Source organism: Canis aureus, chromosome 23, assembly GCF_053574225.1.
Source record: "Canis aureus isolate CA01 chromosome 23, VMU_Caureus_v.1.0, whole genome shotgun sequence".
NCBI classification, from domain to species: domain Eukaryota; kingdom Metazoa; phylum Chordata; class Mammalia; order Carnivora; family Canidae; genus Canis; species Canis aureus.
This window is the reverse complement of record NC_135633.1, coordinates 25,525,055-25,545,778: the sequence shown is the minus strand read 5'-3', so window position 1 is coordinate 25,545,778 and position 20,724 is coordinate 25,525,055. Positions and strand designations below refer to the sequence as shown.

The 20,724-nt window shown below is 50.8% G+C and overlaps 1 protein-coding gene and 1 long non-coding RNA gene across 8 annotated transcripts in view; one reads left to right on the top strand and one right to left on the bottom strand.

Annotated features, from left to right (window-relative positions):
- Positions 1–20,724, top strand: part of NUMA1 (nuclear mitotic apparatus protein 1) — a 75,990-nt gene that overhangs the window by 47,793 nt on the left and 7,473 nt on the right. For 6 of the 7 annotated variants that reach the window (XM_077866790.1, XM_077866789.1, XM_077866791.1 and 3 more), the window contains exons 3-16: positions 1,063–1,148; positions 5,930–6,009; positions 7,138–7,220; positions 7,795–7,875; positions 9,196–9,283; positions 10,577–10,697; positions 11,208–11,365; positions 11,658–11,775; positions 11,870–11,987; positions 12,347–12,487; positions 14,399–14,521; positions 14,665–18,063; positions 18,477–18,518; positions 19,974–20,042. In XM_077866790.1, coding sequence (XP_077722916.1) covers positions 1,063–1,148; positions 5,930–6,009; positions 7,138–7,220; positions 7,795–7,875; positions 9,196–9,283; positions 10,577–10,697; positions 11,208–11,365; positions 11,658–11,775; positions 11,870–11,987; positions 12,347–12,487; positions 14,399–14,521; positions 14,665–18,063; positions 18,477–18,518; positions 19,974–20,042 — 4,707 coding nt within the window. The remainder of the gene's footprint in view (positions 1–1,062; positions 1,149–5,929; positions 6,010–7,137; positions 7,221–7,794; positions 7,876–9,195; positions 9,284–10,576; positions 10,698–11,207; positions 11,366–11,657; positions 11,776–11,869; positions 11,988–12,346; positions 12,488–14,398; positions 14,522–14,664; positions 18,064–18,476; positions 18,519–19,973; positions 20,043–20,724) is intronic. The other variant, XM_077866793.1, reaches the window with a different exon arrangement.
- Positions 518–20,130, bottom strand: LOC144294842 (uncharacterized). Its single transcript, XR_013362183.1, has 2 exons — positions 14,264–20,130; positions 518–1,516 (listed from the first exon to the last, which is right to left on the bottom strand). It is a non-coding gene; the product is annotated as an uncharacterized LOC144294842 (long non-coding RNA).

The following is a 20,724-nucleotide window of genomic DNA, read 5'->3' as shown; positions in this document are numbered from 1 at the left end:
CCAGCTCTTTTCCTCCCTCTTTTTTTTATTTTTTTATTTTTTTAAATTATTTTTTTTAATTTTTATTTATTTATGATAGTCACACAGAGAGAGAGAGAGGCAGAGACATAGGCAGAGGGAGAAGCAGGCTCCATGCACCGGGAGCCGGACGTGGGATTCGATCCCTGGTCTCCAGGATCACACCCTGGGCCAAAGGCAGGCGCTAAACTGCTGCACCATCCAGGGACCCCCCCCCCCCCCTTTTTTTCTTTAAGTCTTGTTGCCTCCATTTCTTCCTGTGTCAGCCAAAAATTTTCATGTCTGAGAAGAATATTTTAATTTTTTAATATTTGTTCATTCGTGAGAGACAGAGACACAGAGGGATAAGCAGGCTCCATGCAGAGAGCCCAGTGTGGGACTTGATCCCACGACCTGGGATCATGCCTGAGCCCAAGGCAGATGCTTAACTGCTGAGCTACCTAGGTGTCCCAAGGAAAGAATTTTTTAAATGCATTAATAACCAGAGTTTCTATCTGTGTGGGAGTGTATAAAACATAGTATTTAATATAAGTTTTGCGTAGATACTTCAAAATTCTAGAGATAGAAAGGGCTATAGTATGAAAATTTGAGCTACAGAGGGTTATAACGTACACATGCAAGAGATACAAGAAGGATAATATAAAAAGCCTTTCTTTTTCCCACCTCTGACTTTTAGCCATCCAGTTCCTGTTTTCAGAGGCAGTGACAGTAGTTTCTCATGTGTCCTTCCAGAAAATCATTCTATGCCTAGTTATATTTAAAGTATGGATCCCTAGTTCCAGCAGGAACATCGTAGGAGAATATAAGCTCTCGTTTAGTTGATGTGGGAGGAAGGACTCTGATGGCAGCATTCAGGTGGCTGCTTCTGGCCGAGTGGGGGCAGCAGCTGTCCTTGGCTGAAATGAAAGCTGGGCTCTTCTGCCCCCGTGCCTGCAGCCTGCAGCTGTGGGCTCTCCCAGCCAGCTGGCGTCTGAGGAGCAGATTGAGCCACAGAGCTTCTGGCACTTCTGGCTCTGGCAGTGGGCTCTTCCTTGTGTTTCGCAGGTGAACAGTCTGCATGTGGCTAGCCCTGTGGAGGCCGTGCTGCAGCTCCAGGACTGCAGCATCTTCATCAAGATCATCGACAGCATGTGAGTATATGCCACACCCTCTCCAGCCTTGCAGGTGAAGCTGTGTCTGGCCGGAGACCACATTTACTCCCTTTCCTTGCTGGCATCTGTGACCAGAAAGCATGGGCAGGACTGCTAGTGTGGAACCAGAGGCAAGGGCACCTTGCCTTGAGGGCACCAAGGGCCTCATCCTCCTGTCATTGTGTCTGCGGGCGAGGTCTCGCTCTTGTCCCACTCTGAGGCTTCCTCACGCTTGTGCGGGGGAGTTTCTGTGCCTCCACAGTGTTTCAGGAGCCTGCTTGGATGGAGCTCACTCTCTTCTTGTCTCAATGAGTCTTCCATAACCTCTCCTTGGGGCTTGCCCTTTTCTCAGAAGCCCTTCTGGCAACCTGTAGGGCCAGGAAGAAGAAAGGGGAAGCTCTTGCACTTGAGGGAAATAAGCAGCACATGAAAATCTTATCTCTAACCTGTTAGCACAGCACAGATATGCTCCTTTTTAAATCATTGTAGCATTTCTGGGGTTTTTCAGCTGCCACGTTAACTTGCTTTGTGAGATCAGTTAGCATTGATAAGCTGCTTGTTGTCATGTAGCCAGGATCTAGTGAGCTTTGTTTTATATCTGTCTTTAGCACCTTACCTTTGAACATCCCAGTTATCTGGGAAATTAGAGTAGTGGGGCTTCCGCCTTATATCTTACCTCTCTGGGACTAAGCAAAGATGGGTCAAGCTATTATTCTAGGATCATATAGCTCATCCTTTTTCCTCTCATCAACTTTCAGGGATTATGGAGGGCAGAACTGACCTTGTTTTCACTTCTCTGTACTATGGGCAAAAGTAGAGTTTGGCCACAATATCAAGGATTGCAGGGACAGCGGAGAGGACCCTCCCCTTTTAAAGGAAAGTGCAGTCAACTCTGAGCCCCCAGGTCAGGGACATACTACTGAGGTGTTGAGGCTTTCTGTTCTACACACACAGCAGTTAGGATGGTGTCAGGGAATCAGCATCTCTGTGAAGCAGCTTGGCCACCCCATTCATAGGGAAAGAATGTAGAACTGAGCTTGTCAAAGGCAGGGGGTGGGGCGGTGGGGGGGATGCTGGGTCTGATTCCCCTTGGCGTCTTCTGCACCTGGCTTAACCCAGTACATTGGTTAATATTCATTGAGTAAGTAAATGAACGAAAATGTAGTTGTTGATAACTTTTCATCACCAAATCTAGTGGGGTTGAGTAGCCTGGAATAGATGGATTCACTGTTTATTTTTAATCTTTTAAATATATTTTTTGAAATGTATGTTGGTGGTGAGATGTCTTGTCAGAGGTTTTTAAAGTCCCTGTGGCTCTAACCAGCACCTGCCTTAGTGAAGTGACTGTTTTCTTATTTTGGTACAGAGAGTACCATTTACTCTCCCAGTTACTCAGACAGGACCTTTCAGCAGCATCTTGAATTCCTCCCTCTCTTTGGCAGTGATTCTGCTTGGTCACCATCCTCTCAATTTGTTTTTTGAACGATTTCTCACATCCCTGGCTCTGCCTCAGTGTGGATAGCAGGCCCTGGTGACCTTGTCCTTCTCTAATCTGTGCATATTCCAGGGCATCCCTATTCATGTGATCTCTGGAACCTTCCTTCAGTCTTGCTCACATTGTGGCACCCCACAGCTGGTGGCCCTCGGTGACTCTTCATTGCCAGGAGGTTGAAATTGAAAATCTTCAGCTTTGGTTTTGAAGAGCTTTCATCAGGGGCTCATCTCCTCCCACTTCTTTCCTACTCATTCCTACCTTCATACCATACCCGTTTTCTTTTTTTCCAATCTTACAGAATTTCCCAAGTTTTGGATTTTATTAACTGTATTATCACAGTGCTCCTCAGTTTATTCTTCTCATCCCCTTGTGGCCTGTAAACTGGTGATGAGATCTAAGATTGATTAGCTTAAGGTTTTCTTGTTGCTGTTTTCTGGTTTTTTTGCAAGGATACTTCGTAAGTGAAATTGTGTACCACCTATAAGTCAGCATTTTGCAATTTCTCATAAAAATGATTATTTTTCAAACCCTAATGAAGTGGTAAGTCTAGATCATTAACATCAGTGGCTGGTAAAACCATTAGGCTGACAATACCTAACCTATTTATTTTGAACATCACTGGAAGAGGCGCATTGCCCTCGTGTTGTAACATACAAGGGTGCAGCATGCTGTTTTGTTTTTTTAAGAATAGATCAAGGTGGGGTGCCTAGCCGGCCCAGTCAGTGGAGTACATGACTCCTGATTTTAGGGTTGTGAGTTCAAGCCCCTCGTTGGGGATAGAGATTACTTAAAAAAATAAAATCTTAAAAAGAAAAAAAATTTTTTCCAAGGAGCTTTTGCTTTTGAGGAGATAAATTCCCTTGACCTAATGACAAGAGCAATAGATCGGTCTGGGGGTAAGGATGTCCTTGGTTTAGCCACTGTAGTTTTTATAACCTGGTGGGAAATTTTCCTAGGGAGGGTTACAAATTGAAGATGCACATTTTCCAAGTTGTCTTCTGATGCACTGCCTGAGCCTTAGATTAGGAGGAGTGGAGGTGGATGGAGAGAGAGGGAGAGAGAACAGGAATGTGTGTGTGTGTGTGTGTGTGTGTGTGTGTGTGTGTGAGAGAGAGGGGGGGGGGGGAGGAGGAGAGGGGCTATTGAAATTCCAGGTTACCCTTAATCTCTGTCTTTGATTCAGGACAGTGCAGACCAACTTCCTTTGGGAAAACAGATGTTCTTGGTGAATATGTTCTGGCTTTATCACTGTAGATGGTGTTACTGTTACCTAAATCGGACGCTAGTTCTCAGGGGAAGACGGTGGAGGATGGCAGGGTTGGTGGCAGGTAGCAGCTGTGGGAACTAAACAGGGCTTGTTCCTTGCCACTTGGCCTTTCTCTGGGAAAATACATTGACATCAACCTCTCTTAACAAGTTTCCTTTCTGTTGTGTATATGAATAGCCTGGAGCAAAAAGGCAGTCTCCTCTCTTGGATATCTGTGAGGCTTGAATAGTAAAGTTTAATAAAGTCATTTTGCCAGAAAACCTAAAGCCCTGACAAGGTGTCACTGACCTTGACCTGTGCTCTTCCTGTAACAGAGCCTCCATCTGTGGGTCAGCCCGTATGTATAGGAGTACCTCCTGTACCCTAGCTTTCAGGTTACGCAGTTAAGAGTGGTCAATTGTAAATGATGCCATTGTATCAGTCAGTGCTGTGGGAATTCCTGAGAGGGAGTGCGGAGGCATGCCTGGCAGTGGTTCTGGATGGCTTCCTGCCAGAGATAAGACTTGAATTCGGTTTTAAAGGATGGCCCGGATGGCTCCAGGTCCAGCATTTTTAAACCATGTTCTGTGCAGCTTGACTTATTCCAGGGGCTTAGTAGGGAAAAAAGAGGTTTTGTGATCAAATAGGTTTGGGAAATAATGCAGGTTGTATCTTTTTCTTTAGAAAATGTTCAGTTTGGTTTAATCTAGCATTTCCCAGACATTTAACCTGAGAACCCTCTTTATTTTTATCTAATGGAATACACTTAAGGAAATTACTGCTGTGTGCTGAGGCAAGGAGTCACAGCATTTTAGGGTGTGGGTGAGTAGGGAAGGTGGCTCTTTTAGGAGTCTGGGAGGAGGTTAGCACCTCCTGAAGGCTTTGTAGGCGTCCCTAATCCCAAACAGCTATCCAGAAAATGGGGGTTCATTTGGAAGAAGCCTTCGTGATCTTGAGAGAGACAGAGAGAGACAGAGAGAGAGAGAAGGAGGTACGTTCATGGCCTTGGCTTAGATATTGCTGATGCTTTGCAGGATATCTGGCAGTGCAAGTTCTCTGATTCCAGAGCCTGCCCTGCCCTCCAGAAACCTGGAGGGTTTGGCTGAAACCTGGAGATTCCGTAGAACCTGGATATTGAGGAATAAGAGGCTCCCTTAATCAGTTATCTCCAGCTGTAATAGCCCAAGAAGAAAAATCCACTTTGTAACTTGAAATGGAGCTCTTCACCCCTGAAATTGAAACCACTGTTGGGGCTGTGTGAGAGCTCCCCCTGCTGCCTCCCTGCCCTCTTTGCTCTCCAGCATGTAGCTTGCCTTTAGCTGGAGATCAAGAGTGTTGGCCCCGGGGAGGGGGGGGGGGGGGGGTGCCCCTGGGTCTCAAGTCTGTTCAGCTTCAGCGTCCCACTCTTGATTTTGGCTCAGATTGTGACCTCGGGGTCGTCTGTGCTCAGCAGGGAGTCTACTTGAGATTCTTTCTGTGCCCCTCCCCCTACTTGCTCCTGCTCTTTGTCTTTCTCAAATACATAAATGAAATCTTAAAAAAAAAAAGTGTTATCCCTCGGCTTTAGCCATCCAGCCTTCTGTCCGCTGTGTGTTGGACTTTGCCTCAGCACTTTAGAGCCTTGGGAATTTCCTCCTGTTCTTTCCATTCTTGGGCCTGTTTTACCCTCTGCATCATCTGCCTGACTCTTCCTGGTTTCCCAGGCTTCCTGACCTTCTACAGTGGAGCTATTCCAGACTGTTGAGCCTAGCTTCCCCTTCATCTGTGCTGCCATAGAGCTTCTTCATGTTTACTGCCAGGGTGGCAGAGTGGCATCTTTTTCAGGACTGCACGCCTCAAGTTCCCACTTCTTACCCACCACACAGTTCTTTCTGACCAAATGATGTTTTGGTAATCTCCCTTGCCTCCAGCATCTGCTCTGGTTCTTGCCCAGATCCAGTGCGGACCAGGCCTGGAGGAATGGGAAGGTAGTAGGTAATAGGGTAGTGAGGAGGGAAGGATTGCCGAGTACTCGAGTCCTGATATTTGTTCTTTTTCTAGCCACGGCACTGAAGAGGGGCAGCAGATCCTGCAACAGCCGGTGCCAGAGAGACTGGAATTTGTGTGCAGTTTTTTGCAAAGTAAGCACCTTTCTTTATCTAGCTAAGAAGGAGCTGCTTCCTCAACTCCTGGGACTTTGGAAGTCCGGAGGAGCCAGCTCACAGGTGTCTGGAGGAGCAAAGGCTCAAGGCTGCTGACTGTACTACAGGAATGAGTACAACTGTTTCTTCTGGGTCTGGTGATGCTGATGCCAGTCAGGGAGGAAGAGTGTTCCTTTAGTCCCTAGCCCATCTCTGAGATCTAGATAGAGCCAAAGGCTCAGTTTTTGGGACTTATCACCGTGGGCTCCTGTTCCCTCTCACCCTGGCCCCCGCCCCACTGCAAGAAGTTGGAGGCAAGGGATGGATCTGTGTTACCCTCTTTCCCTTGCAAGAAAAATATTTACCCTGGATAACTGAATTAATTGCCTAGGCAATGGATGTGGAGCAGAGGCATTTAGGTTGAAGTCTTGGCCCTTCTATTCACAGCTTGTGTGACCTTTCTGGACATAGGTTCCTTGTCTATAAAATGGAGCTAATCATAACTGCTCCTAAGGCTGATGGGTAGTAGGAACAGATGAAAAGCTAGCACAGTGCTTGTCAGTCCCCTCCCTCGTGCAGTCATACACAAGAATCCTCATCTTTGACCCGGGAGCTGTCTGCCATCTCCCCCTCAGAATTATAGGAAAGATGTTAGTAGGTTTAGATAAAGCAGAGAGTTGATAATGGGCTTAAGAGCATAAGGACCAGGTGTTCCAAGTTCTCCTGGTCTCACTCGGCTTCAGTCTTCTTCTGTGACCTTACTTGGAACAAGACTCTAGAGTGACCTGGAATCTCTGGGCTCCTCCTCTGTGGTGCTGAGCAGGAGTTGAAGCATTGAGTGGGTGAGTGCAAGCAAGGTCATGGCCCAGAGCTGCTCTGAATTCCTAGCCTGCTTTTTTCTTGAACTTTTCCTGTAGCCCTTGGACTGATCTAGGATAGAACTAACTTCAGATGGAAATGTATATGTTGGGGGAGAGAGGACAATATAGGAGTAAGGAGGAAAGAAGTAAAGAGACTTTTGTCCCCTAGCCCCACCAGAGACCGCAATTTTGTTCTACTCTGAGGTGTTCTGATAATCTCAGGGATGGTGTCCAGGAAGTTAACCGTTCTACATTGTCATCATTCCAGAAAACCGAAAACATCCCTCTTCTCCGGAATGCCTAGTGTCCGTGCAGAAGGCAATAGAGGGGTCAGAGCTGGAATTGGCCAAGGTACATATGGAATACCAGATGTGAGGGGTGGAGGGTGGCACCAGAGGGACCTGCTGGGCCTTCTATTAACCCAGGGGAAGTATCAGTGCTTTATTTCTGGGGCTCATGGAAGTTGGAGGTCAGCCACTTAGCTGAGGCAGAGGCTAATTCACCCCAATAATTCTAGAAGTCCATGCCATATGACAGAGAGGTTTGCTAGACTGTTGCTGTGGGCCTCAATAAAGACCTGACAGGAATCAGGTTTCACCCAGCTGTCATAGTCTTTTAGCTCAGTCTCCCTCATTCCCACTCCCGTTTCTGGGTGCTGGCCTGTAGAGAGAGGGTAGCTTAAGCTTCATATTTAGGTTCCATGAGTTCAAAAATTCAGCTGCGCACCATGCTTTTTGCACAATTGACAGTGGGTCCTCAGTCAGGTGTTTCTGGGTCCAGTTAAGGGCAGAGACCTAGGGCTGAAATCTCGAAGCTTCAGAAGAGCCTCCAGAATAGTTCAAGGTCCCCAGAACAGCCTAGAGAGGAGAGTACAGAGAAGAGAGGCAGCCTTGCTCAGTGACTATTTCTCCTATTTGGCTTCTAGATGACTATGCTGCTCTTATACCACTCCACCATGAGCTCCAAAAGTCCCAGGGACTGGGAACAATTCGAATATAAGATTCAGGTAAGTCCTGTGCCTCCACCTCAAGCTAGTGGGCCTAGCCTGTACTTCATTGCTTTTCTTTAAACAGCATATAGTGTTTTCAAAAATTATACTGTAATTCTAACCATTCATTATAGAAAGTCTGGAAAATAAAAGTACAAAAGAAGGAAATAACAGTTGCCAGTAATCTCATCCCCAGAGATCACTGTTAACTTTTAAGGGATATACTTCCAAGTCCTTTCTTACATACAGATGTTTGTTTGTTTGTTTGTTTTTAACATACATTTAACTGTAGTCATAACTGTGCTATGATGGAATAATATGCAGAAATTGTTTTCTCCTTGTGTGTGTTCCCATGTGAATGTGCATATTTTTTACACAAATGGTCACTCCTTTTGTCTCCTCCTTTCCTCTGAAGGATTAGTGAGAGACCATGTCTTTGACCATTGTGACAGTCTAGCTCAGAATGGTTACCTTCTTTCCCCCCTCCTCTGCTCAGTCGCTAAGTGAAGAGGAGTTGGTGCATCTGTTTCATTATAAAGGGAATTGACCTGGTTTCCAGGAACTACTTGTCATGTGGGTCCTGGTGTTGGCTTTGTGTCCTGCAGCTGTCCTTTATTTCCCAGAGCAGGAGGAACTGGGATGCCACAGTGGGTAATGTAGGTGACTGCAGGGGCAGTGTCCAGGGAACTGTGGCCTTTCACATAGTGGTAAAAATGTTGAATCATCCCTTTTCATACTCCTTTAGCTCATGGCTCCTCTCTGAGGTTGTAGTTGTAGTGGCATGGGAGGAATGGGTGGGTCCTCTTTCAGCCTTTCCTCTGCTCTAAGCTGGTCATAGGCCTAGAAATAGAAATTCTAAAGGAATAAGGAACTGTAGCAGGGTTGGCCAGAAAAATTAGATCAACTTTGTAACTGAAATTCAGACAGAGGAGGGCAGATTTTTACAGCTGAGTTGGTGGATAAGCTTTGAATGAGCCCTGGAGGGTTCTCAGAGAACAATGGTGAGGGTCATTTGGAAGACGGCAACATAGTTAAATATAAAAGCTTTCTGACTGCACTACTTTCTTTGCCTATTTTTTTTCTGTGGTCAGGAGTGAAGTCCAATAGGAACTCCTTCTAAACCTGAGTGCATTTTTAGGGGAACTGAGGGGGCGAGGGCAAGCAGTGTCAGCATGTCTCTGGTAGAATTTTCTCAGCTGAACTGTGGGGCTCTAGGCTTTGAGAGGAAGACTGGGCTCCTGCAGGCTCCTGGGGCTGGCATTGCCAGTATGGTGTCCACCATCTCTTCAGGCCTCTCTGACATTCTTTGATCCTCCTTTTTCTCTCCCTCTGGCCCAGGCTGAGTTAGCAGTCATTCTCAAGTTTGTGCTGGACCATGAGGATGGGCTAAATCTAAATGAGGACATAGAGAACTTCCTGCAGAAAGGTACGTAGGGCCTACTCCTGAGGATGCTGCCCTGTCTGAGCTGGGGACTGCTAGGATCCTGAAGTATTGAGAAACACAGTGGGGGGTTTGTTTGGCTCCCAACACCAGGCACAGAGTGTGTGCTCCGGAAAAGTGTATGTCATGGAAAAGGTTGACTTCTCGGCCTTGTTGCCCTCATCCCAGTTCCTGTGGAGCTCTTCCTTGCTGCCTGGCAGTGCTGAAGCAGGACATGATAAGTGATGATGTCTGTTGGTAGGGTACCTTTTTTTTTTTTCTTTAAGTGATTGCTACTTTAGGCTTAAAAGCTGGGAGTAGTGCCTTTTCCCCACATGAAGCTTATGTTCAGTAAGGATAAGAATAAGTGCTAAAACAGAAAGTACCTAATATACCAAATGTGTTGCTGGAAGTACAGGAGAAAGAGTGAGAGCTCCACAGGTCTTCTGATGAAGAGGCTGTCTAGTGAGGATAGGTTGTAAGATGTGGTTCTAGGCAGGTTCTCTGCCAGCTGCTGAATTTGATGATGCACAGGCTGAGGGAAAAGCAGGCTCCCTCTGGGGAGCCTGTGGCACCCTGGGATCATGCCCTGAGCCGAAGGCAGATGCTCAACCACTGAGCCATCCAGGTGTCCCTCTATTTGGCTCTTCAAATGGAGATGTTGGAAAAGTGAGTCTAGAATGTAGGCTAGGGCTGTGGGCCCAGGTTATGGGTTTGCAGGTCAGTGTGTAGATGGCCACTGAAGCCATGGGCACTGTGGGAAGAGCAGTGGGACCCCATCACATCCCATCAGGGATCTTAGAGGGTGTGTAGAGGAGAGGAGGGGCAGATAGGAAGACCAGAAATGGGTATTTAGGGGTAGGAGAGCCGTGTGAAGGTGGTCGTGGGAGCCAGGGGAGGCAAAGGTTTTGAGAAAGAGGTTGTGTTGGCAGTGTAAGATTTCAGAGTGGAGGAGTTCAGGAAGGAGGCCAGTGGCTCTGACCTGAGAAGTTGTTGGGCTGAGAGGAGATCCTGCTCCGAGCAGTTCTCAAGCTGCCTCTGCAGTGTCGGATCCGGGGAAAAGCATGAGCATTTGATGACCCGTGGAAACAGAAGCCCCTTGTTTGACGGAGTTTAGTGCCACTGATCTCTTGGATAATCGACATTGGGGTTCAGGTTCTGCCCAATGGCCTCCCTCTGCAGCTTACACATAAGTGTCTGGATTCACTTCCACTAAGGCAAGTTCTCAATTTCTAGAAAGATGCAAGATGTTCATCTTCTTACTAATCTTTATATGATTGGCTTGCTTTTTTCCCCCAGCTCCTGTCCCTTCTACCTGTTCCAGCACCATCTCTGAAGAGCTGTCACCACCCAGCCACCAGGCCAAAAGGGAGGTTCGCTTCCTAGAGCTACAGAAGGTTGCCTCTTCCAGTGGGAACAAGTATGTGCTGGGCCTCCTCTCATGGGACAGGGCCTCAACATCCAGTGCTCAAATCCCTGCATTCTAGAGGCTGACCCTGTTCACCAGCCTGTTACATCATCAGACAGTGCTTGGAGTATCCTGTAGATGTTCTCACCTGGCCCAGTACCAATTAGGGGAATTGGTTGGGATCTATTTTTGGCGGAAGGCCTCCCTCAAAGGCTGTTCCCTGTTTATGGAATTCCTTTCTTCCATGGAGACTCTGCTAAAGTCTCTTCTCTCAGTGCAGCTCTGCAGAGGCAAGATTTTTTTTGACAAAGAAGTTAAGGCTTGGAGGAGGGAGAAGAACAGTTTTCTCAAGGTCCTGTCATGAGGTGGGAGATAGCCCTACAAACAGAGCTGAGGTGCTTGGCCTCCCAGCCAGTGCTCACAGCCCTAGAGCCCTGCTCACCCATCCCTGCCTGGTGCTCTTCCCTCCCACCCTCCCATTTCGGGCTCTGACCATGGCATCTGGGCCATCTCTTTCTTCAGCTTCCTCTCAGGTTCTCCAGCCTCCCCCATGGGTGACATCCTGCAGACCCCACAATTCCAGATCAGACGGCTGAAGAAGCAGCTTGCGGATGAGAGAAATAACAGAGATGAATTGGAGCTGGAGCTGGCTGAGAACCGCAAGCTCCTCACCGAGAAGGGTAGGCGTCTAGTATGCTGGCAGATGTTCTGTGAATGAGCAGCATTTGGGATTTTCATCCAGGGAAGTGCTGGGCTTATGTGAGGAAGACCCCTCTGTTCCATTGTTGTCTGTTCTGCTGGCCCCGGAGCTTAGTGCTCAGCCTTGGACCAGTCTGGCTGACCTCCTGGAAGTTGGTTCTGCCCTTGCCATCATCCTCCTTTCCCTGAGATTGGATGCCTCCCCTTCCTCTTCACTTCCCCATAGTTCTGTGCTGACCCTCCCCTCCCCTCCCTTCCCCTCCCCCGGGGCAGATGCACAGATAGCTGTGATGCAGCAGCGCATTGACCGCCTGGCTCTGCTGAATGAGAAGCAGGCGGCCAGCCCACTGGAGCCCAGGGAGCTTGAGGAGCTCCGTGGCAAGAATGAGAGGTAGGACTCTCCCTGCTTTTTTCCCAGCTCCCCATCCACACTTGTGTATTGGGGGGTGCTGCTGTCTTTTCTAACTGCTCCCCTTCCCTCACAGCCTCACTGTGCGTCTCCATGAGACTCTGAAGCAGTGCCAGGACCTGAAGACAGAGAAGAGCCAGATGGATCGCAAAATTAACCAGCTTTCTGAGGAGAATGGGGACCTTTCCTTTAAGGTGAATGTTTGGGAGGCGGGGGTCTGTCCCCAGCTGGAGGCCTGTTGGGGCGAGTTGGTCTGGAGGATTCCCAAGAGAGAGGGCTGAGAAGAATGTCCTGGCACCTGTCCTGTGCTTTAGCCTTTCCAGAGACCTGCATAGTTGGGCCTTTTCCTTGTCCCATAATTGGCTCCTGCCAGGGATTGGATTGTGGCCCTGAATTTTTATTTCCGAGTTAAAGATGTGACTAAATATCATTAGTTTGAGGCTGGTTAGAAGAGTGGTCAGATGCCTGCAGCCCCTGGAGTTGGGGAAACACACAGCAGTGGTGGTGCTGGTTTCCATCTTGGGTGATGGGGACTCCCTCTTATCTGCCTCAGCTCCGGGAGTTTGCCAGCCACCTGCAGCAGCTCCAGGGTGCCCTCAATGACCTGACGGAAGAACACAGCAAGGCCAGTCGAGAGTGGGTGGAGAAACAGGCCCATCTCGAGAAGGAGCTCAGCACAGCCATGCACGACAAGGTGACCCATCTGCTTCGGGGAGTCAGGACCACAGTCTTGACCACCTGTTCAAAGCTGAATTCCATTTACCACTATTCTGTGGGGCCTTTGGGAAGTAAGCTGACTCCTCTTCAAATTTTAATAGTGTGCTGTAATGGAAAGATTGTGGGCTGAAGTCCAGTACACCTTTGAATCTTGTCTTTGCTGTTTTTAAGGTGGGATCTTGGTTGAATTATTTGACCTCTTTCTGTCTAAGCATGCTTTGTTTAAAGTGGGAAAATTAATGAGTAGCTGCCTCATCGCCCACTGTAGAGCTTGACACATTGTATGGTGCAAAGTTAGCTTTCAGTGAATTCATTTTTTTTTTTTTTTTTTTTTTAAGGTTTTACTTATAGGGGTGCCTGGGTGGCTCAGTCAGTTAAGCTTCTGACTCTGGGTTTCCACACAGGTTGTGATCTCAGGGTTGTGAAATCAAGCCCTGCATTGGGCTCCTTGCTCAGCGCAGTCTGATTAAGATTCTCCTTCCTTCCTCCCTGCCCTTACCATTCATGCTCTCATTCTTAAATACATGAATAATTTTTTAAAATAAATCTTTTATTTTTTATTAATTTTATTTGTTTATTTATTTGTTTGTTTAAGATTTTATTTATTTACTCATGAGAGACAGAGAGAGAGAGGCAGAGACCCAGGCAGAAGGAGAAGCAGGCTTCATACAGGAAACCCGATGTGGGACTCGATCCGGGGTCTCCAGGATCATGTCCTGGGCTGAAGGCAGCGCTAAATCGCTGGGCCACCGGGGCTGCCCAAAAATTAAAAAATCTTTTTTAAAGTAATCTCTACACCTAGTGTGGGGCTCAAACCTATAATCTTGAGATCAAGAGTTGTGTGCTCCACTGACTGAGCCAGCTAGGTGCCCCCACTATTATTTCATTTTTAAAGATTTTATTTATTCAAGAGGGATGGAGCATGAGCAAGTGGAAGGGCAGAGGGACAGGGAAGAGCAGGGGCTCAATGCAGGGCTTGATCCTAGGACCCTGGAATCATGACCTGAGCTGAAGGCATGTAACCAACTGAGCCACTCCGGTGGTGCCCCCCCCAAGCTATTATTTTTATTACTGTTTTTAAGAACCCAACTCTACCACTTACTAATTAGTCCTAGGGCAAGACATTTAACATCTGAGCTTCAGATCTTGCTCTGCAAAAGGAGGATAGTAATAGCTGCCTCTCATATCTGTCTGGTGGATTAGGAATTCAGAGAGGACCCAGCACAGTCTTGGCTCTGGCTTCGTGAACAGTGGAGGTGGGGCTGAAGGACGGGTAGGAGGTGCTATGGTTGCTGTTCCCAGGCAGGCTGGGGAGATTTATATGTAAATTTATATATAAATTTTTTTTAAGATTATTTATTTGAGAGAGAGAAGCGTGAGTGCACAAGTAGGGAGAGAAGGGCAGAGGGACAGACAGAATCTTAGACTCCCCACTAAATGGGGAGCCTGATGCAGGGATTGATCTCACGACCCTGAGATCATGACCTAAGCTGAAATCAAGAGTTAGACGCTTAACTGCTTGAGCCACCCCTTAAAAATAATGGGGATGTTTTTAAGCTGGTGAGTGTTTGGATAATCTGGGAGCCAAGACTTGTCTGAGGGAAGGGTATGTAGTAAGGGTATCTGAAGTAAACTAAGATTTACTACTTTAAAAAGTAAGGAAATCTGAAGTAAATTAAGTAGCCTGGGAGAAGAAATTAGCAAGTCATATGGTTTAATTCAGCCCTGAAACTAGGGCTAGAAAATCAGGTACCTCATGATCCCAGGTCCACGGTTTCTGGGTTTTTTCCAAGGCAATCTTGGTAACAGGGTGTTAGAGCTCCATAGGTTGTTGGTAACCTGGTGCCTGTTCCATTTCTGTTCACGTGAGGCTCTTGTTTACTCTTAGAAATGCCTTGAAGAGAAGAACGAAATCCTTCAGGGAAAACTCTCGCAGCTGGAGGAACATTTGGCCCAGCTACGGGACAACCCACCCCGGGAGAAGGGCGAAGTGTTGGGGGATGTCTTGCAGGTAGGAACACACAGGAGCAGAGGTTGAGACCTGTGTCCCAAGGTTGGTGTGGGCCTGTGTTTGGTACATTCCTTCCTTCATTCTCACGGGGTCTGTGGTGATTGAGGAGTCGTGCTGATCCTCATTTGTCTCTATCTCATCAGCTGGAAACCCTGAAGCAAGAGGCGGCCTCTCTCGCTGCAGACAACACCCGGCTTCAAGCCAGGGTGGAGGTGCTGGAGACTGAGCAGGCACAGTGGGAGAACAAGCTGCTGGCCGAGCAGGGCCGCTTTGAGGAAGAAAAGCAGCAGCTGGCTGGCCTTGTTGCTGAGCTGCAGGGCTCCCTGTCCAGCCTCGGCCAGGCAAAGGAAGAGCTGGAGCAGGCCTCTCAGGCTCAGGGGGCCCGGATGTCTGCCCAGGTAGCCACTCTGACTTCTGAACTCACCGCCCTCAATGCCACTCTCCAGCAGCAGGATCAGGAACTGGCCAGCCTGAAACAGCAGGCCAAAAAGGACCAGGCCCAGCTAGCACAGACCCTCCAGCAGCAAGAACAGGCCTCCCAGGGCCTTCGGCAACAGGTGGAGCAACTGAGCAGCAGCCTGAAGCAAAAGGAGCAGCAGTTAGAGGAAGCTGCCCAGGAGCAGGAGGTAGCCAGGCAAGACCATGCCCAGCGATTGGCCACTGCTGCCGAGGAGCGGCAGGCCGCTTTAAAGGAGAGGGATTCTGCCCTCCAGCAGCTGGAGGCTCTGGAGAAGGAGAAGACAGCCAAGCTAGAGGTCCTGCAACAGCAACTTCAGGCTGCTAATGAAGCCCGGGACAGCGCCCAGGCCTCGGTGACTCAGGCCCAACGGGAGAAGGCAGAGCTGAGCCAAAAGGTAGAGGAACTCCATGCCTGTGTTGAGGCAGCCCGCCAGGAGCAGTGTGAGACCCAGGCCCAAGTGGCCGAGCTGAAGGCCCAGCTGAGGTCTGAGCAGCAGAAAGCAACTGAGAGAGAAAGGGTGGCCCAGGAGAATGGCCAGTTCCAGGAGCAGGTCCGGGCTCTTGAGGAGTCCTTGAAGGTCACCAAGGGCAGCCTGGAAGAGGAGAAGCGCAGGGCCTCAGACGCCCTGGAAGAGCAGCAGCGTCATATCTCTAAGCTGGAGGCAGAGACCCGGTGTCTGATGGAACAACATAAGCAGGAACGGAAGGAGCTAGAAGAAGAGAGGTCTGGGCGCAAGGGGCTGGAGGCCCGGTTACGGCAGCTTGGGGAGGCCCATCAGACCGAGCGGGAAGCCCTGCAGCGGGAGCTGGCGGAGGCCATAGCCTCCCAGCGTGAGGCTGAGGGTGAGTGTGAACAGCTTGCCAAGGAGGTGGCCACGTGGCGCGAGCGGTACGAGGATAGCCAGCAAGAGGAGGCACAGTACGGTGCCCTGTTCCAGGAACAGCTGATGACCCTGAAGGAGGAATGCGAGAAGGCCCGCCAGGAACTACAGGAGGCCAAGGAGAAGGTGGCAGGGATAGAGGCCCACAGCGAGCTCCAGATCACCCGGCAGCAGAGTGAACTAGCTCAGCTGCATGCCAACCTGGCCAGAGCCCTCCAGCAGGTCCAGGAGAAGGAGGTCAGGGCCCAGAAGCTTGCCGATGACCTCTCTGCTCTGCAGGAGAAGATGGCAGCCACCAGCAAGGAGGTGGCCCGCCTGGAGGCATTGGTGCGGAAGGCAGGAGAGCGGCAGGAAACGGCCTCCCATGAGCTGCTCAAGGAGCCCCCGAGGCCCGGAGACAGAGAGCCAGAGTGGCAGGAAGAGCAGCAGGGACGCCCGTTCTGCAGCACACAGGCTGCACTGAAGGCCATGGAGCGGGAGGCCGAGCAGATGGGCAGTGAACTGGAGAGGCTCCGGGCTGCCCTGATAGAGAGCCAGGGCCAGCAGCAGGAGGAACGTGGGCAGCAGGAGAGAGAGGTGGCTCGCCTGACCCAGGAGCGGGGCCGGGCCCAAGCTGATCTTGCCCTGGAGAAGGCCGCCAAGGCAGAGCTGGAGATGAGGCTGCAGAATGCTCTCAATGAGCAGCGTGTGGAGTTTGCGACCCTGCAGGAAGCCCTGGCCCATGCCCTGATGGAAAAGGAAGGGAAGGACCAGGAGCTGGCCAAGCTTCGTGGGCAGGAGGCGGCCCAGAGAACAGAGCTGGGGGAGCTTCAGCAAACTGTGCAGCGACTGAAGGAACAGCTGGCCAAGAAAGAGGAGGAGCACCAACAGTCTCTAGGGCCGGCCAGTGGAGAAGACTCTTCTGGGTTGGGAGTGCAGTGCGAGGCTACTGGAAAGAGCGAGCGAAAAACCCCTGAGCTTGAGGCTCTCCGGGCAGAGGTGAGCAAGCTGGAGCAGCAGTGCCGGGAGCACCAGGAGAAGGCCTCTGGCCTGGAGCGCAACCTGGAGTGTGAGCGCGCCTCTCGCACGGAGCAGGCTGCTGCTCTGGAGGCTTTGCAGGGTCGCTTAGAGGAGAAGGCCCAGGAACTGGGGCGCAGTCAGGATGCCTTAGCCACAATCCAGAGGGAGCTGGCTACCCTCCGTGCCAAGGCCCAAGACCATAGCAAGGCTGAGGACGAGTGGAAGACCCAAGTGGCCCGGGGCCAGCAGGAGGCTGAGAGGAAGAACAGCCTCATCAGCAGCTTGGAGGAGGAGGTGTCCATCCTGAACCGCCAGGTCCTGGAGAAAGAGGGTGAGAGCAAGGAGTTGAAGCGGCTTGTCGTAGCTGAGTCGGAGAAGAGCCAGAAGCTGGAGGAGAGGCTGCGGCTGCTCCAGGCAGAGACTGCCAGCAACAGCGCCAGGGCCGCCGAACGCAGCTCTGCTCTGCGGGAGGAGGTCCAGACCCTCCGGGAGGAGGCAGAGAAACAGCGGGTGGCTTCGGAGAGCCTGCGGCAGGAGCTGGCCTCGCAGGCAGAACGAGCGGAAGAGCTGGGCCAGGAGTTAAAGGCATGGCAGGAGAAATTCTTCCAGAAGGAGCAGGCCCTCTCGGCCCTACAGCTGGAGCATACCAGCACGCAGGCCCTAGTGAGCGAGCTGCTGCCTGCTAAGCACCTGTGCCAGCAGCTACAGGCCGAGCAGGCAGCTGCCGAGAAACGCCATCGTGAGGAGTTGGAGCAAAGCAAGCAGGCAGCTGGGGGGCTGCGGGCAGAGCTGATGCGGGTGCAACGGGAGCTTGGGGAGCTGGTGCCCCTGCGGCAAAAGGTGGCAGAGCAAGAGCGAGCAATGCAGCAGCTGCGGGCTGAGAAGGCCAGCTATGCAGAGCAGCTGAGCATACTGAAGAAGGCTCATGGCCTGCTGGCAGAGGAGAACCGGGGGCTGGGTGAGCGGGCCAGCCTTGGCCGGCAATTTCTGGAAGTGGAGCTGGACCAAGCCAGGGAGAAGTATGGCCAAGAGCTGGCAGCTGTGCGTGCTGATGCTGAGACCCGTCTGGCTGAGATGCAGCGGGAAGCGCAGAACGCTGCCCGGGAGCTGGAGGTGATGACTGCCAAGTACGAGGGTGCCAAGGTCAAGGTCCTGGAGGAGAGGCAGCGGTTCCAGGATGAGAGGCAGAAGCTCACTGCCCAGGTACGATGCCCCCAAAGGTTGGACCTGAGGGGAGGGACGTTGTTTCCTCCTGTCTTCTGTCCCCTCACTCGCTGGGTGGCTGGTAGAAAGAACTCTCGTATGTTGCCCCCTACTGTCCTAAAGAAAATACCAGTAGCTTCCTCTTCTCCTGAAGGCTCTGTCCCTGGAGAGTGGACCTGTGAAGGCCATCAGCCCGTCCTAGAGGCACACATGGTGCTAGGCAGGTATACCTGCAGTGGAGACCCTAGGAGGCACTGGGGGCAAGAGTGAGCCAAAGTGGCATTTCTTTAAAACTACTAGCAGTCTCATTCCTTGGAGGAAAGTCTCAGCTTCAGTGAGCTCAGCCTGGCAGCAGGGCTGGTGCCCCTTGGGCCCTCATTTCACTGTCTCCATTGCTCCTCCCCCATGCACAGGTGGAACAGCTAGAGGTATTTCAGAAAGAGCAAACTAAGCAGGTAATGCCTGGGGTCCCCGCTAAATGCTGGCTGCTTAAGCGGTGACCCGTCTCCGTGCATGATCCCGGCCGTGGCTTGCCTCCGCCTGCTCCCGTTGTGAACTGTTTGCCAAGGGGGCAGGGTCGAGCCCTGGAGTCCGGGCCCGGGCTGCCCAGGAGTGCAATGTGGGCCTCATCCCACCCAGCCCAGGTCGGCTTCCCCATCCTTCTGTCCTTTCTCTCATCTGCGTGTCAGGGATGAGGGATAGGGTAGGCTTTATCTTTCCCGTGTCCAGACCAGTGACTGGCATTCCTTGGATTCCCACATCTCCCAAGTTCTATTCCGAGTGTGGGTGCCAAACTGGGAGGAACAGCAGAGGGAGCATGAGGCTCGTTTAACACAGCCCCCCTTCATTTCTGCAGAAGCCCACAAGGATGATAGGAAAGCAGCCCTCACAGGTCAGGGAGGGTCGTGAGCTCAGGACACCTGCCTGGCCCTCTGGGGCTTCAACCCTGAGCATCCAGTAGAGCTGTCTGGGAGCAGGAGAGCCAAGCTTGACCGGAGACGGGAGGTGGCATGGCCTGGCTGCTGGGCTCTCATAAGGATTTCCCTGTGGTGCCCTAGATGTTAGGGCTATTGGACTGGCATTTAGTGGGAGCACCCTTTCTCTACCACCCCTCCTACTGAGTTCCATCAGGCCTACTGAGGAATTGGGCCCTCCTCTCCTTCCATCACCTCCAGGGAGCCTGAGATGATGGAGGCAGTCAAACCGAATAGCAAACAGTCAACAATGGAGCTCTTGCCTCTCGTCCTTGCTGCTCCTGCTTGAGCTCCCAGAATGCCTGGAGGAGCCAGCAGTGCTTATGGCTGTTATGCTCCTTTTCAATCCCTCTCTCCCTCTGCTCCTCTTCTCTCTGGGAGTGGGGTGGGCTTTGGATAGAAGGGCTACCCCTACTCTTGTCCAGCAGTTGGCCTCCCGGTGCTAACGCCACCAGCCACATTGCTAACACCAGCCTTAACAGCTTGTGGATATTGGGAAGAGGTCTGAGCATCTGTGGGCTTTGGCAATTGTGAGGAGGAGTGTTGGGTATTCATTATCGTCTGCTAGAGTTATAGACTTGGTCCCTGTTGCTGTCCCCAACTGGGAAGGTCGGGGCTGGGAATAGTGGCAGTAGTAGGGTGGTAGTGGGATGTCAGCTTCTCAGATTCAATTCTGCTAGATTTGGAGGCTGCAGGACTCTGGCAGGCCTCTTGTGTCTGCAGGCTGGGGACAGGCGAGTGTGGGCAGATGGTTCTGGCAGCCCTTGCGTATTGGGTCCTGCCAACCAACCTAAGCAGCAGGCTGTTCCTTAACTGGAGGCCAAAGAAAGGACCAGTTTCTTCTAGGAACACTGGGGATCTGAGGAAAGCTCATAATCTCTCTGGACATCCAGAGGAAGGCCTTTTGAGTCTTCTCCTCTTCCTCCCCTGCTCCAGGTGGAAGAACTGAGTAAGAAGTTAGCTGACCATGACCAAGCCAGCAAGGTGCAGCAACAGAAGCTGAAGGTAGGATATGGTGGAGGATGGGGCATCCTCCATCAGGCTCAGAGCGGGAATGGGGGGAGGGAAGGTGCTCTGGAAGCCCTCAAAGGGGTTGCAGAGGAGGGCCTGGCAGCCTTAGACCTGCCTGTGGCTTAGGAGCCCTTGCATGTGCTTTCTTGAGGGAAAATGAGAATGGGTCCCGTCCCTCAGACCTTCAGTGTCCACTACAGTAGCCCCTAGTTATTTGTGGTTAAATTAAGTAAAAAATTCAATTCTGGGCAGCCCCAGTGGCCCAGTAGTTTAGCGCTGCCTTCGGCCCAGGGCGTGATCCTGGAGACCCGGGATGGAGTTCCACATCTGGCTCCCTGCATGGGGCCCGCTTCTCTCTCTGCCTGTGTCTCTGCCTCTCTCTCTGTGTGTCTCTCATGAATAAATAAAGTCTTACAAAAAAAAAAAAAAATCCGTTCCTCAATCATGCTAGTTGCATTTCCCTTGCTTAGTTAGTAGTTACATGTGACTAGAGCTACCATGTTGGACAGTCTAGTATATTTCCATAGCTATAGAAAGTTCTTTGGCTAGCACTGCTCTAGACAGCATAGCCTCGAGAAGTGTCAGCAACATTGAATATTACAGTGCAACTTTTAATTCTTTCAGCAACGTCACCCTCTGCTTTTTCGAAGTTCACGCTTCACAGCTTTTAACAAGG